The sequence below is a fragment of the Gorilla gorilla genome, chromosome 8 (genome assembly GCF_029281585.2).
Source record: "Gorilla gorilla gorilla isolate KB3781 chromosome 8, NHGRI_mGorGor1-v2.1_pri, whole genome shotgun sequence".
NCBI classification, from domain to species: domain Eukaryota; kingdom Metazoa; phylum Chordata; class Mammalia; order Primates; family Hominidae; genus Gorilla; species Gorilla gorilla.
Genome location: NC_073232.2, coordinates 42215744 through 42231538, shown reverse-complemented (window position 1 = coordinate 42231538; position 15795 = coordinate 42215744). Strand labels below are relative to the sequence as shown.

At 42.9% G+C, this 15795-nt stretch overlaps 1 protein-coding gene across 50 annotated transcripts in view; it reads right to left on the bottom strand.

The window, feature by feature from the left end:
- USP54 (ubiquitin specific peptidase 54) overlaps positions 1-15795 on the bottom strand; it is a 126363-nt gene that overhangs the window by 12420 nt on the left and 98148 nt on the right. For 38 of the 50 annotated variants that reach the window (XM_063709716.1, XM_055353442.2, XM_055353436.2 and 35 more), the window contains 5 exons: positions 14143-14276; positions 11114-11281; positions 8426-8545; positions 7315-7510; positions 3901-5273 (listed from right to left, as the gene is read on the bottom strand). In XM_063709716.1, the coding sequence (XP_063565786.1) occupies positions 3901-5273; positions 7315-7510; positions 8426-8545; positions 11114-11281; positions 14143-14276 (1991 nt within the window). The remainder of the gene's footprint in view (positions 1-3900; positions 5274-7314; positions 7511-8425; positions 8546-11113; positions 11282-14142; positions 14277-15795) is intronic. The other 12 variants (XM_055353469.2, XM_063709713.1, XM_063709718.1 and 9 more) reach the window with 1 other exon arrangement.

The following is a 15795-nucleotide window of genomic DNA, read 5'->3' as shown; positions in this document are numbered from 1 at the left end:
GCACCACTGCATTCCAGTCTGGGCAACAAAGCAAGACCTTGTCTCAAAAAATAAAATAAAATAATGTAGAGGGGAAAGGAAAGTGGGGGAGGTATAGCTAAATCAAAACTGGCCATATGTGTGGTGGCTCATGCCTGTAATCCCAGCACTTTGGGAGGCCAAGGCGGGCAGATCACGTGGTCAGGAGATGGAGACCATCCTGGATAATATGGTGAAACCCCGTCTCTACTAAAAATACAAAAATTAGCCGGGCGTGGTGGCACGTGCCTGTAGTCCCAGCTACTTGGGAGGCTGAGGCAGGAGAATTGCTTGAACCCGGGAGGCGGAGGTTGCAGTGAGCCGAGATTGCACCACTGCACTCCAGCCTGGGAGATAGAACGAGACCTCATCTAAAAAATAAATAAATAAAATAAAATAACACAAAAACTGGCCATATGTTGATAACTGTGCAAGATAATCACTATGGAAGCTGGTTATAAGTACCTGGAAGGTTATTATAACATTTACTCTTTTTTTTTTTTTTTTTGAGATGGCAGCTTTGCTCTTGTTGCCCAGGCTGTAGTGCAATGGGCAGCTCACTGCAACCTCCGTCTCCTGGGTTCAGGTGATTCTCCTGCCTCAGTCTCCTGAGTAGCTAGGTTTACAGGCGTCCACCACCACCATGCCCAGCTAATTTTTTGTATTTTCAGTAGAGACTGGGTTTCACCATGTTGGCCAGACTGGTCTCAAACTCCTGACCTCAGGTGATCCATCCACTTTGGCCTCCCAAAGTGCTGGGATTACAGGTGTGAGTCACTGTGCCCGGCCTACTCTTATTCTTTACTTTTGAATATATTTGAAATTTCCCATAACAAAAGTTAATTTTTTATTTTTAAGATATCTATAAGATGATGTCTGCCCAAGTTCAAAGTACAATGAAATTCAGAATATAGGTCAAGAGCAGTGTTTATATAACACTTTAGGAACTACGATTATGTCAAAATTAATCTGGTTACAAAAGACCACATACTGTATGATTCCATTTATATGAAATGTCCAGAACAGGCAAATCTCTAGAGAAAGAAAATAGATTAGTGGTTGCCTGGGGTTGGGGGAAGAAAAGGAGGAGATAAAGAGTGATTTGCCAATAGGTACAAAGTTTCTGATGAAAACACTTTTTTTTTTTTTTTTTGAGACAGGGTCTCCCTCTGTTGCCCAGGCTGAAGTGCAGCGGCGCAATCTCAGCTCACTGCAACCTCTGCCTCCTGGGTTCAAGCGATTCTCCCACCTCAAATGAAAACACTTTAAAACTGATTGTGGTGATGGATGGAGAACTCTGATATAATAAAACCCATTGTATTGTACACTTTAAATAGGTGAAATGTATGGCATGTAAATTACATATCAATAAAGCATTTTTTTTTTTTTAGCATTTTTTGAAAAACTAATTTGGTGGCCGGGCGTGGTGGCTCACACCTGTAATCCCAGCACTTTGGGAAGCTGAGGCAGGTGGATTGCTTGAGCTCAGAGTTTGATACCAGCCTGGGCAACATGGTGAAACCCCGTCTCTACAAAATATACAAAAATTAGTCAGGTGTGGTGGCACATGCCTGTAATCCCAGCTACTTGGGAGGCTGAAGCACGAGAGCCACCACGCCCAACTAATTTTTTTGTGTGTATTTTTAGTAGAGACGGGGTTTCATCATGTTAGCCAGGATGGTCTCAATCTCCTGACCTCATGATCCGCCCACCTCCGCCTCCCAAAGTGCTGGGATTACAGGCATGAGCCACCACGCCCGGCCTTATTATTCTTAAAATAATTATTTGTGGCCTGGCACGGTGGCTCACGTCTATAATCCCTGCACTTTGGGAGGCCAAGGTGGGTGGATCACTTGAGGTCAGGGCTTCGAGATGAGCCTGGCCAACATGGTGAACCCCATCTCTACTAAAAATATAAAAATTAGCTGGGCGTGGTGGCACACACCTGTAATCCCAGCTACTTGGGAGGCTGAGGCAGGAGAAGTGGCCTGAATCCGGGAGGCAGAGGTTGCAGTGAGCTGAGATCACGTCACTGCACTCCAGCCTGGGCAACAGAGCGAGACTCTGTCTCAAAAAAAAAAAAAAAATTGTGTATTCTTGCTTCCTTAGATAGAAAGCTCACTGAGGCAGACTCCAGCTTTCCCTTATTCTTTAGATTCTTCCCATATCAACCAGTCCTATCAAAGACCACCTTAGTAAATGTTATTGTAAAATCTACATTAGGATACGGATCCTCAGGAATGTATCTTAATATCAAGTCTTAGGACAGGCACGGTGGCTCACACCTTTAATCCCAGCACTTTGGGAGGCTGAGGCGGGTGGATCACCTGAGGTCAGGAGTTCAAGACCAGCCTGGCCAACGTGGTGAAACCCTGTCTCTACTAAAAATACAAGAGTTAGCCAGGTGTGGTGGTGGATGCCTGTAATCTCAGCTACTTGGGAGGCTGAGGCAGGAGAATCACTTGAACCCGGGAGGCGGAGGTTGCAGTGAGCTGAGATCACGCCATTGCACTCCAGCCTGGGCAACAGGAGTGCAACTCTTCTCAGAAAAAAAAAAAAATGAATAAAAAATCAAATCTTATATTTATGTGGTATTCCCCTCAAAGGCTCTGGAGAACACAGTAAGTACTCAATAAACACTTACTCAACTGTAATTATATGTTGGTTGTCAGCATGCAAGGAACCTGCACCATTACAGAAACTGTCACAGCAAAGCTAAGGAAAAGTTCTCCAAGTTCAATTTCACAGAATCATACATGCCATTTTAGAGTTAGAACATATCTTTTTTTTAAAAAAAGCCAGTTCTCTCATTTTACAGGTAAAACCTTGGCCCTGGGATATTAAGTGACTTGTCCAAATTTATACTGAGAGTTAATGTTGGAACCAGGAAAATAGTTCAGGCTTTGGAGTTAAGTGCATCAATGTAAGTTACAAACATTCTTCATGTCTTCAATTTCCAGAACTGACTATGATGTGCACTTCAGGTGCAGGCTCTACTCTTCACTCTGTATTATCTCAGTCAGTGGCTACCCTGTAGGCATATAGTACATTAAAAATTCCACGAACACCAAACTTGACTTTTCCTAAAGGGATCAGGAAGGTCTTGATATTGCTGGTTCAGTATGATCTGGAAATGTCCACACTGCGCATATGGACATCCTACTGCAAAGCAGACCTGGAGGCTGAATCTTGGGATTCTAAGCCATAGAAGAATATATTTTCCTCTCAGCCTCCCTCCATTTCATGCTGTCATGCTGAATCACTCTCAAAGACCTATGAACCATTCTTTTTTTTTTTTTTTTTTTTTTGAAACGGAGTCTCATTCTGTTGCCCAGGTTGGAGTGCAGTGGTGCGATCTCGGCTCACTGTAACCTCCGCCTCCCGAATTCAAGTGATTTCCCTGCCTCAGCCTCCCGAGTAGCTGGGACTACAGGCAAGTACCACCACGCCCGGCTAATTTTCTGTATTTTTAGTAGAGAAGGGGTTTCACTATGTTGGCCAGGATGGTCTCGATCTCCTGACCTTGTGATCTGCCCGCCTTGACCTCCCAAAGTGCTGGGATTACAGGAGTGAGCCACCGTGCCCGGCCCTGAACCATTCTTTAGCACAGCATACTGGAGAAGCCACGGGCAAATACTTAGTAATCTCTTACTTTAGAAGGAGGGAAGTTGCCTGTGAGTGGTAATTCTGCCCCTTCCTCCACTCTAGCCAGAAAAATGTCTAGGTCTTGTCCTGAAGGCTTTCTGAGTAAAGTCAAAAGTTCTACTACCTCCTACTAAGCTGGGGATACTATCTGTATAGAACACTCCCTTCTGATCTTTCCCTGCTTTCAGCTTTTATATGATCCTCCCCCCTCCCCCCAACCCCTGGTTGCATTCTTACCTGTTTGGCTAAGTGGGTGCCAGGCGGTATCCTGCTGCCCCCATCCAGAACAGCCAGCTTGAGAAGCCTGAAGACTGGCCTGATACAGAGACTCCAATTCTGAGGTCTCCTGCTCTGTGTCTTGGTTCCAATGTGGATGCAAAAGGATGTGATTTCTCTCTGGATAGGTTACACACGTATGGGAATCATGAGGGGAGGACTTCATTGCTGGCCTAGGTGCCCCATGTTTAAGCTGAGAATCACAGAACCTTGTGATATTCACCCAGGAATCCAAAGGCAAGGAAGTCCCCAAGTCAGTACTGCTGCCCAGATCCTTAGACCTAACATCTCTCACTTGGGACAGCTTCTCTTGGTATATGTCTGGCTCTGCCAACCTGGTCTGTCCTCTGCTAGAAGTTTCACCATTAGGCAGCCCAGAGTTTAAGGCAAGAGAAGAATGTTCAGTGGACTCTTCCCAGGAAAGTGGTCTATCCCCACCCTCCAGAGAGGATTGTTGCTTTGCCCATGGCCAGTGGCCTTTCTCTTGACCCTGTGAGAAAGGAGGCTTAGAATCAGAAGGGGAAGAGTTCTTCCTTAGACTACCTGACAAACTTCTATCCTTGAAACCTGTACTATCCCTCATGGAGACACCCTGCATCCTCTGGAACTGCTCAGCCAGAGAACGGACAAGCCCCTTCGTGCTGGGAAACTCTGGCCTATAGGTCTCCTCACTGCCTCTGTCCACTTTTAAAGTCAATGAAGTTTTGAGGCTTTGGCCTTGGAGGCATTGGTTAGTTTTCTGCACAGGATCAGGACAGTGAAGCACAAATGAAGAAGCAACAGGCATTATGGGGTGGCAGGTTCTATACAGGGGAAGGCTGGGCTGAGCTGATGAATTTGAAGGACTACAGCCTAGGCTGTGTTCATCTCCCCTCTCAGAGGTGGCTATTCCAGGCATCACCGGGGAGGGGTTAGCAGGATCCTTCTTTTCTTGGAACAGCTGTTCTTGAGCAATGCCTCTTCCTTCTTGTGGAGGTAGCTTGCTGCAACTGCTGTTGTCACACCTAGAGCCTTGCAGCTTACCCTCTGGGGCATCCAATGGCTCCCAACTATGATGAGAATTCTTCTCAGTCCACCCTGGTGCTTTAGGTAAACCTTGCCTGTGGAATGCAGAGGGTTCAATGTTGTCTACTTCAACCGAAGTCAGAAGCTTCAAGGCAGATCTACTGGGGGAGCTGTGCTGTGGGGCAGATGACTCTGGAGATAGTGATGAGTGTGACTCATGGCAGGAAGCAGGTGAATGGAAGAAAGAACTGGCCCCAAACTCTGTATCCATGACGGATTCCAGTTGGGCCTCTTGGCTTAACAATACTTGGAGCGGGATAGGCTGTTCACTGAAACAAATGGAGAGAGCTAGTCATAAGCTGCCTTGACTGACAGGAACACTTACAGAAAGAACTGAACATTCCATTCCCATTTCTAGCTATTCACACAGGGAATGGTAAAAATAAACAGAAAGACAAGCACAAGTAGAGTCAGTAGTTCAGAGGATCACAAAAGGAAAGGCACATGGTCAGCTCACACTCAGGTAAATAGGTAACGTTAATCCTCTTTATTAAACGCCCTCACCAAAGTTGCACAGTAACATTAAGTGGAGCCCTTGCCAATATTCTTCACTACCTGTGAAGTCGCATTCCAATCACATTCTACTTGCAAATTAGGAAACAAAATCAGCTAGTCTCACATGCAGATGACATGGAAGGTAAGCAAAGCCTGAAAATCACTCATACCAAACAGCAAAAATCCAGGATGCTATACAGGGAGGCAAGTCCTACCTGGGGTCCTGAGAGGCAGCCCGGCCAAAGGAACTATGAGGCCACATTTACAAAATACAGGGTGATTTGGGCTCATGGGAATACACAGAAATCAACCATTTCAAATATGTTTTTATAATCTGGATTTTGTTCTATTAGTCACTGAGATGTTTCCCCAAAGCAATATGACTCTCTTGAGATTTAGGAGTAGGAGTAGGGATTAACTGTATTTAGTTGGTTTCTCACTAATTGTTTTGTATTTCTGACTTTAAAAACTTAATGTTACAAGGACTTAAATAAAGCCTCGATCACTCACATACATCAGGATGTATACGTTTTCTGGAAACGGTTTACCTATCAAACTGCTTATATTAAAAAACAAGCCCCTAAATTTGAATGAAAATATACTATCAACTTTTGAGGATATAGTCACCCAGTCACCCTTATAACATTATGGAGAATATGATATACTAATATGGGAAGCCTAATCATACAAGGCAATATTACATAATGGTTAAGGACATGTGCTTTAGCATCAAATAGACCTGCAATTTTTTTTTTTTTTTTTTTTTTTTGAGACAAGGTCTTGCTCTGTCACCCAGGCTGGAGTGTGGCAGTGCCATCACGGCTCACTGCAGCCTTGACCTGCCAGGCTAACCGATTCTTCCACCCCAGCCTCCCAAGTAGCTGGGACCACAGGTATGCATCACCATGCCCAGCTAAATTTTTTGTGTTTTTTGTAGAGACAGGGTTTTACCGTGTTGTCCAGGCTGGTCTCAAACTCCTTGACTCAAATAATCTGCCCTCCTCGGCCTCCCAAAATTCTGGGATTACAGGCGTGAGCTACCATGCCTAGCAGTTAACTATTTTTGAACATTTGCCTTTTGAACATTGAACCCAGGAGGTTGAGGCTGCAGTAAGCTGTGATCGTGCCACTGCACTCCAGCCTGGGTGAAAAAGCAAGATCCTGTCTCCAAAAAAAAAAAAAGTTAACTGCTTTTACTAATTTATATTTTGAAAACTACTCAGAATTATTAACGGTCCAAATTAATGTTTATTTAAATTCATCTATTCTAAGTAAAAGCCAAATTCCAGGGCTAAGATGTGAGAACTACAACAATGACTACTGGAACTTCTTTCCTAGTCCTGACCATAAAGAAGCAAAGCAAAGGGAATCTTTGTGTCTCTTCTCTATGGTGCAATCAGAACAAGAAAGACTGCTTTCTCTGCTTCCATAAGGATAGGAAGCACTGAAATCCCAAAATAAATCACATGGTAGCTACTACAACATGAAATGTAGTCTGGATTGCCATGTCTAAGAACATAATATATACAAATATAATAATCGCGTTATTACACAAGTCCAGGGCTAAAGATACCCATGGGAAATGTGGACAAATGGTCTTATTATGCTGTACTTTTTGCATCCTAGGAATTATTAAGATAAGGACCAGCAGTACAATGAGCTTTTCACTGTATGTCTGACCTGAAAGAAGAAAATCTTTTCAGAGGACTCCTCTCTCCCCTTCAGTCGCCAAGACAATGAGAGCTCTTGCTACAGAATACTCATGGTCATTTCTTCCCCTGGCATTCATAAACTAACATGGTTCCCAAGCACTACCTTGTTGGCTGAGAGAGAGTCCCCGCCTGTGTTGGGAGGCAGGCTGAGGGCTGCGACGGCTGCTGTGGTGATTGCTGCTGCTGCATGCGATCCTGCAGGCTCCGTGCTTTTCGAATACTGATTTGCAACTTCTTATCGACTAGGGCTCTGCTGTGCGTGCTACAGCTGGCACCATGCAGGGCAAGTCTTAGTTTAGCTAAAATGCAAAAGAAAATATAGCAGAAACAGAACACAAAACACAAATAAAAATAAAAAGAATAAAATTGAAAAAAAATGAGCAAAGATATGCAGTAAAACTCAAAATATGTAGCAGGAACGCAAGGCATGGACCATGCATATGCTGTCCAGGGCACACAGCTGCCTCTGGCTATAAGGAACATTGATGGAAGCCATGGAGGCCAAACAGGTTAATCCAAATTAAAAAAACAAAACTAAAATAAATCAAGAAGATAAACCAGTGCCTCCATCTTAGAGATTGCCACTCTTGTCCTTTGCATCTGACCTGTCTGACTCTGGTCTCCACACTCTACTCTCACCCCTCTCTTCCCAATGGCCAACAGCAGAAATAAGATCCAAACCTGCATCTGTCTTTATAGACCACAGCTTCTTGTGGGTCACATACAAGAAGCTGATACCAATTCTAAGCCTTAGTCTCTTGCTGTAAGTTTATGGTGCTGCATACTATGAAGGTAGGGGAGAATCAGAAAGAATCAAATATTGAATTAAAAAGTCATAGGCCTGGGAAGTCTTGGCCAATTTACTCAGTTTTCCTTCTATAAGCTCCAACTCACTAGCCAGTGACTAGCAAAAGAGCAGACTAATTTCACATCTGAGGTCTAACTTTATCCTGAAATAAGAAGGTAGGCATGACTGGAGAAATCATCTATGGATTCCTTGCTGAGGTTATTCTGGTAAACATCCATAGGCCACAGTGCCAGTGCCAGGTACACTTAGAAATCAAAGGGCAAAAACAGCTAACGCGACTCAGTTTGGGAGAGCAAGAGTGAGGAGACACAAAAACTGTTTTTATCCTGTCTGAGTGACAACACTAATAATACCTATTGTGAAGTTAGTCAAAAATGCCACAGCCATAGCAGTTAGAGTTACTTACAGATAGCTTCATTACAGAGAGCCAAAGCTGCAGCACAGTCTCCTTTCTGTTCCAGATGCAGTGACTCTTCAAACACTGACTCTGCCTCTTGCAGGGACCTCTCAAAGCCGTCACTCCTCCCTGAAAGGGCCAGCACTTTTCATTTTCATTACAATTCATTCCAAATTTTCCTGTGTACTGTTGTTTCCCTTCAGTACACAGAGATCCTTGCTGCTGAGCCACTGGTCTACCCGTATTCCAACTGTCTATTCCTATTAAGAATTATCTGAAAACAAGCAGGACATCCATTTTGCCTTAACCAAGATGTTACCAAGGCCATGAAAGAGAGGCATGCCATTAATGGCCACATATTCTAACACCAAGACCCTCAGGAAGTCCCTCAAGGAAGGAGCTCCAGTGGCGCAATCAGTTAGCGCGCAGTACTTATATGACAGTGCGAGCGGAGGAAGTCCCTCAAGGAAAGAACAAAGTAATAGCAGAAGGTTAGGTTCTTATGCCCGGAATTGAACTGCTCTTTCCCAGTGCAATTCTTGCCAACTAGTGTCAGAACACCCTAGATGTTGACTGAGACGTTCACTGCTATGTTATGGCAAAGGTAGCTTCATTATTCTGTGGACAGCCATTCATACCACTTATTTACTTCACCAATTCACAGTCCTCTATGCACCACCCTAAACTGGAAAATCAGTACACTTCTTGGTCACAGATGGTCTACACTTCCTAATCCAATGTATCTGCCAGGGCAGGTGAACTGCCTTCATTCCTGGTTTGCATATACATACTTGTCATAAGCGTTGCTAAGTATTTACTTTCATCATGCTATTCCTCACCAAAACTACCCCCAAAGAAGTCACCTTCCCATACAGCAAGCAGGGAATATTCCATCCTCCTCTCAAAGTGAATGTGTGCCAAAGCAGGTGCAGAAGAGTCTAAAAACAATACCGGATGAAAAGGCTAGGAAGTACAGGCAGAAAAATTTTTGTAAAAGAACTCTCATGTTTATGTATCCCTTGCCCTCTATTTACTCATAATCATACATTGGCAGCAAGCTGTAATGTAAGTTCACCTACAAATGGGATTGCCAGTGAGCCTTCACAAGGTTGCAGGGAAAAAAAAAATGTCTGAGTCACTTCTCCCATAATGTCCCTCATCCTCCACTTACCTCCAGCAGGACATGGTAAGAAAGGCTCTTCCACATCCCTAACATTCACTTCCTAATTCATCATGACTTTTTGAGAGCAATGGGAAGACAATGGAAACAGCAGGTTGGTTCTGAAGAACTTGGCACTCAGGATCCACTCTATCTCTAGAGGTGTGGTTTCCCTTACTCCCCAGACCTGAAGTTCTCTCATAATATTTGTAATCAACTAAATGTATACAACCTTTATAATCAGAGGTAGGGCCTAGAGCCATTTTTTTTAAGTTCTCTACTCTATGGAGATCTAGACAAGCTATAGTTGATCCATCACTGTACTAAATTTTAATTCTTATCCTTCAGAATCTTAGCATTCCATTCCTTGCTCATGCAGGAAATGCTTATCCACAGTGTATAGAGAACTGACAATGAAATATTGCCAGTGGGATCTCCTCCTAACTTTAATCTATTGCCCAACTGGCAGAGAGAGAAAAAAAGGAAAGGAGAGAAATGACAAGACCCCTTATTTCAGAAGCGAAATAAACCTGGGACACCAATGTGATACAGCTTGAGGTCAAAAAGGGAAAAAAGACTATCCAAATATAGAGACAGCTAAGTATTAGGAATTTAAAACTAATTTGGAAACTAATACAATGTCTTGGGAAATATAAGGCAACAATTACCTTGAATCAAAAGAGAGTAGTATTAAAGGAAAAAAGCTGCCCCCAAACAGGATTACTTGGCCCAAGAAGATTCTCTAAGTGTATATAAAAAGAGAAAAGTGGTCAACAGAAAACAGCCAGCAAAGTTAAAAGCTTGCACTTACAAACTGGGACCTTCATACTGCTTTAGCACAATTTGTTGTAAGTGGGGTTTCCGAATTATAAAAACAATAAAGTCATTTTATAGGAAAAAAACTAAGATATAGGTTTCATGGCCTATTTAAGGGAGATACTTCAGCTTGGCTGAACTATTTTGAAGGCTAGTCTCTTTTGGTACAAAGTGACATCCTAAAAAAATTCTAGGAAGAAAAAAAGTCTAACATGGGGCAGTTGTGGAAGTAAAGTCCATGCAAATTGTTTGAGGTTACAGAATCAATTATCATGGTATCAAAAGTAAACTGGCTTTGTTCTTGCTCCTGTTTGGCAGATCCACTTCCCTGATGCTCCAGGTGGAATATTTCATGGGTATGTTTCTTCCCAGCAAGTAGAATTCCCCTCACTGTCAGTGTGGCTCACTGCCATTTTCAGCTATTTCTGACTCAAGGCTAGTTTTATTTACACCTTCAACAGATGTTCATGGGAAACATTATTCATGAACGATATACTATCTCTAATCTATAGGCTTTTAATAGATGTGCCCCAAATCAGTGCCTATCTCCAGTCAATAGTCTTGTCACATCCTACTCTAACTTGTTCTCACTGGAATGGGTGAATTAAGATTTAACAAATTATTTTGCTAAAGAGAAGACAGGGAACTTACAAGCTTAGATGTTTTTTTCTACCCTTTCTGTCTGTCCCCATCACCCACAACCTAATGCTCACAACAATTACCCTGATTCTGCAGTTCATCCAAGTCCATGAAGCGGCTAGGATGAGGGTTAAACCCTTTCGCTGCCTCTAACTCCTTCTCCCGTTTTCTTCGAAGTTCCTGTTCCTGCGCCCTCCTGGCCACCTCTTCCTGCAATTCATCCAGTTCACTTTTAGAAGATATCTCCTCACCTGTAACATAAGCAAGAGAGAAGTCACCACATTTCCATTACCAAGACTAAGTACTTGATGAATTTATGACCACTGCAATACTTTCCTTTTGGAATTCTTGCTTTCAATTTGGAGTTTATTTGTTATTTATTATTATTATTATTATTATTTTGAGACGGAGTCTCACTGTGTTCCCAGGCTGGAGTGCAATGGCGCAATCTTGGCTCACTGCAACCTCCGCCTCCCGGGTTCAAGAGATTCTTCTGCCTCAGCTTCCTGAGTAGCTGGGACTACAGGCACATGCCACCAAGCCCAGCTAATTTTTGTGTTTTTAGTAGAGACAGGGTTTCACCATGTTGGTCAGGCTGGTCTCGAACTCCTGACCTCGTGATCCACCCGCCTTGGCCTCCCAAAGTGCTGGGATTACATACAGGTGTAAGCCACTGCGCCTGGCCCAATTTGGAGCTTATATTTTGGATAGTGCTTTCCATAATTAGATTCCGGATGGCACTTGGGCCAGGAATAATAATAATAATAACAACAGGCCGGGCATGGTGACTCACGCCTGTAATCCCAGCACTCTGGGAGGCCAAGGCGGGAGGATCACCTGAGGTCAGGAGTTTGAGACCAGCCTGGCTAACATGGTGAAACCCCGTCTCTACTAAAAATACAAAAATTAGCCGGGTTTGGTGGCAGGCGCCTGTTATCCCAGCTACTCGGGAGGCTGAGGCAGGAGAATCACTTTAACACGCGAGGTGGAGGTTGCAGTGAGCCAAGATCGTGCCACTGCACTCCAGCCTGGGGGACAAGAGCAAGACTTCGTCTCAAAATAATAATAATAATAATAACAACAACAACATTTATTGAGTGCTTCACAACAATAGTATTACACTGAACATTTGTTCAGCACTTACTATGTGCCAGAAACAGTTTTAAGCATGTTTACATGTATTATTTCATTTAATCATAACAACAACTTATGAGGTAGATACTATTACCCCCATTTTAGGAATGAGGAAACTGAGTCACAGGAGGATAAATAATTTGCCCAAGGTAAACCAAATGGGAAATAATGGAGCTAAATTAAAGTCAAGTAGGTTAAATTCATAATCATGCTCTAATCATTAGAGAACATTTTCTACCAGGTGTTGTCACTGACTGACTGGGGAGCTTCAAGAATGTCATTTTCTCACCCTTAATTTCCACCACCTCTTTGAATTTGTAAAATGTCCACAGCAGTATAAGTCCAATTTTATAAACCTTTCTAGATGGATCTAAATAGATCCAGAAGGATGTCCATAATAAATTAAGTGAAAAATTGAGAGAATAACATGCATAGTATGACTTCATCTTTTTAAAAATGGTGCTTACCTATATATATATATGTACATAAACTTATCTATGTACTTGTGTAAGCATAGAAAAAGACAGAAAGATATATACCGCAATGGTAACACTGGTTCCTTCAATTTCAGGAGGCAAAGGGCAGATTATTGAATTACTGGACTTGATTTACCCCTGTAGTTTTTTAAAGGAGTATGCAAAGTTACCATATAAGAATGTTCTGTGTCTTAATAAAATGGTTAGATCAAATTGTGGGGCATAAATAGGGCTTATTATACAAACAGGATGGTGGGGTGATATGGTGTGTGAAGAATCTTGTCATAACTCCTTGCTAATTATCTTTTACCAGTTGAAGAACGCTGTTGGTGAATTGTATCCAACTGGTCCAGAATTGAGGACTATTCAGGAGATCATGAGACTCAGTTAGTGTAATTAAAAAAATGCTGGCTATCTGAAGAGAAGGGAGAATAGTCTCATGCATGATTCACAAGTTTCTTGAAACAATGTTATTCAACATGAAATAAATTAAAATGTGGGGAATAAATCAAATGTATAATTACAATGGGAAGCCCAAATGTCTTCCACGTGTCTCTAACTGAAACTTACTAGAGCCCAGGATTCCAGAGATATCTGCCTCTATAGGCATTGTTCTGCTCTGCCAGATGTCCACAACCTTTAGTATACATACCTAAAAGGGTTCATGCCTTTTTACTACTGCTGCTGCAGGCCTTTCTTCCTGCAACCTCTAAGAATTGTCAGTAGCTATCAAGAGAATTGGTAGTAAGACTAAGATATTTAGCCAGGGGTAAGGATAAATTTGAATTGCTTATTTCCAAGTTTTGCAAATAGCCACATGTACCCCTTTGGTATGTCAATTCATAATACTAAACAATAAGAAATCCATTTCCTGAGAGGCTGTCCCTAATCCAAGGAAAGCCCTAGGATTTATTCTTCTGAAGAATGGGGATGTTATTAACACTGTTCACCATATTTCTGTCCCTTCTTGCTCCCACAAGGGCTCCCTCCAGGTAGAAAGAAATATTCAGGCAGGCTGTGATGGAGAACAAAAAATAGATAAATCCAAAGATGGAGCAACTGAAATGACTCTACATTTACATTCTGATGGAATATTCAAACTGTAACTGTCCTCTTTTTTTTTGAAATGGAGTCTCACTGTCGCCCAGGCTGGAGTGCAGTGGCACGATCTTGGCTCACTGCAACCTCCGCCTCCCAGGTTCAAGCAATTCTCCTGCCTCAGCCTCCCGAGCAGCTGGGACTACAGGTGCACACCGCTACGCTGGTTAATTTTTTGTATTTTAGTAGAGATGGGGTTTCACCATGTTGCCCAGGCTGGTCACGAACTCCTGAGCTCAGGAAATCTGCCTGCCTTGGCCTCCCAAAGTGCTGGGATTACAGGTGTGAGCCACCGCGCCCGGCCTGTAACTGTCCTTTAATTTCAAATGTGCTCAGGTAAGTCTGGTCCCCAGACAAAACTGCTGGTCAAATCCAGTCCTCAAATTCAGTGTCATTCTGCTTACCTGAGAAAGGCTGACTCTTTGTCCAGCCACCCATGGATGCTGTGGAGTCTACCTCCAGGATGCTACTGCTGTGCGACTTTGGGATATGACGCCAGGAAGGAACCAACCCAGCTGATCTCTTAGCACTTGGATCCCTTCAAAAGAGAACTCAGAGTCTAGTGAAAGCATGAAAGCAGGTTATAGCAACATTCCTAGGACTAAATCTCTCTCAAAAAAAAAAAAAAATCAAACTACACAATTAGAGCTTCTGCTAAACTACTTCTGAAGAATTGAAATATCCACTCATTCTCCTATCTAATCTCATCTCACCTCATTCACATCTTGTGCATCTAGCACAGTATCTGGTACATAATACATATTCAAAATCTGTTGAATGTATTAATGAACATATTGGTTTCATATCTATTTCCTTCTTTCTTACTAAACCTTTGTAGCATCTTCTCATAAGTAAAACTGAACAGGATCCTGTGGACAGGGAAGAACATTGAGAGAGTATGAACATGTGGTTATCACCTTTGTAGAAGATATAATCATTCTTTTCAAAGCAGCTCTACTATTAGAAAAATTGCCTTGGCCAGGTACAGTGGCTCATGCCTGTAATCCCAGCACTTTGGGAGGCTGAGGCAGGCGGATCATGAGGTCAAGAGATCAAGACCATCCTGGCCAACATGGTGAAACCCTATCTCTACTAAAAATACAAAAATTAGCTGGGTGTGGTGGCGGGCGCCTGTAGTGCCAGCTACTAGGGAGGCTGAGGCAGGAGAATCGCTTGAACCCAGGAGGCAGAGGTTGCAGTGAGCCGAGATTGTGCCATTGCACTCCAGCCTGGTGACAGAGCGAGACACTCCATCTCAAAAAAAAAAAAAAGAAAACAGAAAAATTGCCTCTGTGGCAACTCAGTAAAAATAATGTATGGAGATTTGAAAGTTATAAAGCAAACTGAGCCCTATGGGCAGGGTACAATGAGTGCTAATAAACTGTCATCATTATTATGAATATTATTAGCATCATAAAACACAGAGTCCCAGTGACCCTAAAACAAATCAAAATAAAAACTATCCCACCATACTGGGTGTGGTGACTCACACCTATAATCTCAGTACTCTGGGAGGCTGAGGTGGGTAAATCACTTGAGCCCAGGAGTTCAAGACAAGCCTGGGCAAAATGATGAAACCCCATCGATACTAAAAAAAAAAAAAAAAAAAAGCAACGATAACAACAAAACACTGTCCCAAAATAACATTTGGGTTTCTTCTCTGATTTTAGGATTACATAAGTTTTAATTCACTAATCCATTCTTTTTGAGACGGAGTTTCGCTCTTGTCACCCAGGCTGGAGTGCAGTGACATGATCTTGGCTCACTGCAAACTCCGCCTCCCGGGTTCAAGTCATTCTCCTGCCTCAGCCTCCAGAGTAGCTGGGACTAGAGGTGCGCGCCACCATGCCCAGCTAATTTTTGTGTTTTTAGTAGAGACAGGGTTTCACCATGTTGGCCAAGATGTTCTCGATCTCCTAACCTTGTGATCCACCCACCTCGGCCTCCCAAAGTGCTAGGATTACAGGCATGAGCCACCGCGCCTGGCCCACTAATCAATTCTTTTTTTGTTTGTTTGTTTTTTTGAAATGGAGTTTCACTCTGTTGCCCAGACTGGA